The sequence below is a fragment of the Echinops telfairi genome, unplaced genomic scaffold (assembly GCF_000313985.2).
Source record: "Echinops telfairi isolate 266 unplaced genomic scaffold, ASM31398v2 ScPeMD7_7468;HRSCAF=8506_0, whole genome shotgun sequence".
NCBI classification, from domain to species: domain Eukaryota; kingdom Metazoa; phylum Chordata; class Mammalia; order Afrosoricida; family Tenrecidae; genus Echinops; species Echinops telfairi.
Window position 1 is genome coordinate 63,717,615 of NW_022111369.1, and position 1,593 is coordinate 63,719,207.

A 1,593-nucleotide genomic window follows, 5' to 3' on the forward strand; every position below is an offset into this window, starting at 1 on the left:
TACACCATCCAAGATATCCATTCACATACAATTGTGCTGTGTGTTCCCCTTGAGTAGGGTTATACAGTCATCAATGCTATCAGCTCCCCTTCAACCCCTCTCCCCCCACTTCCTATTCCCTCAGGGAATCATTACTCCTGTTCCTGTTTCTGAAGGTATCTATCTTCACTTTCATGTATCCAGCAATCTTAACTATGCAAATGAACATACGCAAGTCTAACATGATCAAGGAAGTAAAACAAAAACCATAATAGTAATGGGAGGAAATATTAAAGAACTAGAGTATAGTTATGTGTTCATCGGTGTTATACCGCACCCCGGCTTTATCATCCCTTCCATCATTAGTTTTTTTTAGATCTAGAACAGGCATGTGTGTCCTGGAAGTGATCACAGAGATTCAGGTAAAGATCATTCAGGAGTCTACCACCAAGCTGAAGAGAAACACAAACCCAGAGGGCAGTAAACTGTAGTGTATTCTTTCTGTGAAACGCATTCTTTATTACAGCTAATCGATTCTGGAATGGCAACAAGCCAGACCTATTTTTATTTCTAGGTTTTTTAAAGGAGGAAAAATGAGGCCTGTACTTTCAGGAGCATTAACATTTTCCTAGCACATCATCATGAAATGATAAAAGCGGCACGTTTCTGTTCTGCCTCTCTGGTGACAAATAATCCCGGTCTCCAGTTTTCAACATCTGAAAGAGTCAGGATCTCTCTCAAGCTGTGCTCGTTCCCCTGATTGGATTCTGTGAACATGTTCTGAGCACCTGCTGAGCAGCAAGCTGCGTGCTAAGTACCCGAGAGACAAAAGCGACAGGGTCCTTCTGCTCAGGGAGGGCAGGTGGAGACGGCACAGATGTGCACACCTGGGTAGCAGAATGGCAGAGCCTCTGTGCGGAATGCAGCACCCAGGACGATGACTGGGGGGCAGGATGTACATCTCGGTGATGGAGTTAGCAGCCCACTTGCCTCTCTAGGTCACTTTCATCTTTGCTAGACTCTTTACGGGGCCTAGACTGGCAGAGAGTGGGTGCTCAGGAAATGCCTGTCAAAAGTTCAAAAGAGCAGAAAGTGGCACCTGCTGGCTGGGGGTTTAGGGAGCAGGAACCCCCAGACCCTGCTATTGGGAATGTAAATCAGTATGCCCAATGTGCACCATGGGAATTGGAGTACCATATGCCTCCGCAACACTAGTTGGTGTGGACCCTATAGAAATAAGGAACACACGTGAACAGGTAGAAGCACACCCGGGTCATTGCAGCATCATTCCTAAGGGCAAGAGGATGGAAACAGCCGGATGCCCATCAGCAGAGGAAAGGCTGAGCAAACATTGGGACATACTCAGAGGGGTGCGATGAGTAGTGGTGGACCCGTGAACCACCTCACGACCTGGACGGACTCAGAGGACAGGGGGCCGCGTGAAGGCCTCACTCACTCGCTGCCATCCAGGTGACGCCGACTCAGGGCAGGACTGCCCCTGTGCGTTTCTGAGAAGTGCGCCAACACACAAACACAGAAGGATACTATTGTACGAGACCGTTGTTATTTTCTAATGGAGGAGATGTTTCCATACCAAAAGAAACAGACTTTGAC

General features: G+C 47.7%; 1 protein-coding gene across 1 annotated transcript in view; it reads left to right on the plus strand.

Moving 5' to 3' along the window:
* The window catches only part of CWH43 (cell wall biogenesis 43 C-terminal homolog), a 73,904-nt gene that overhangs the window by 62,741 nt on the left and 9,570 nt on the right, over positions 1 to 1,593 (plus strand). The window contains exon 14 of the mRNA XM_013005571.2: positions 156 to 175. Coding sequence (XP_012861025.1) covers positions 156 to 175 — 20 coding nt within the window. The remainder of the gene's footprint in view (positions 1 to 155; positions 176 to 1,593) is intronic.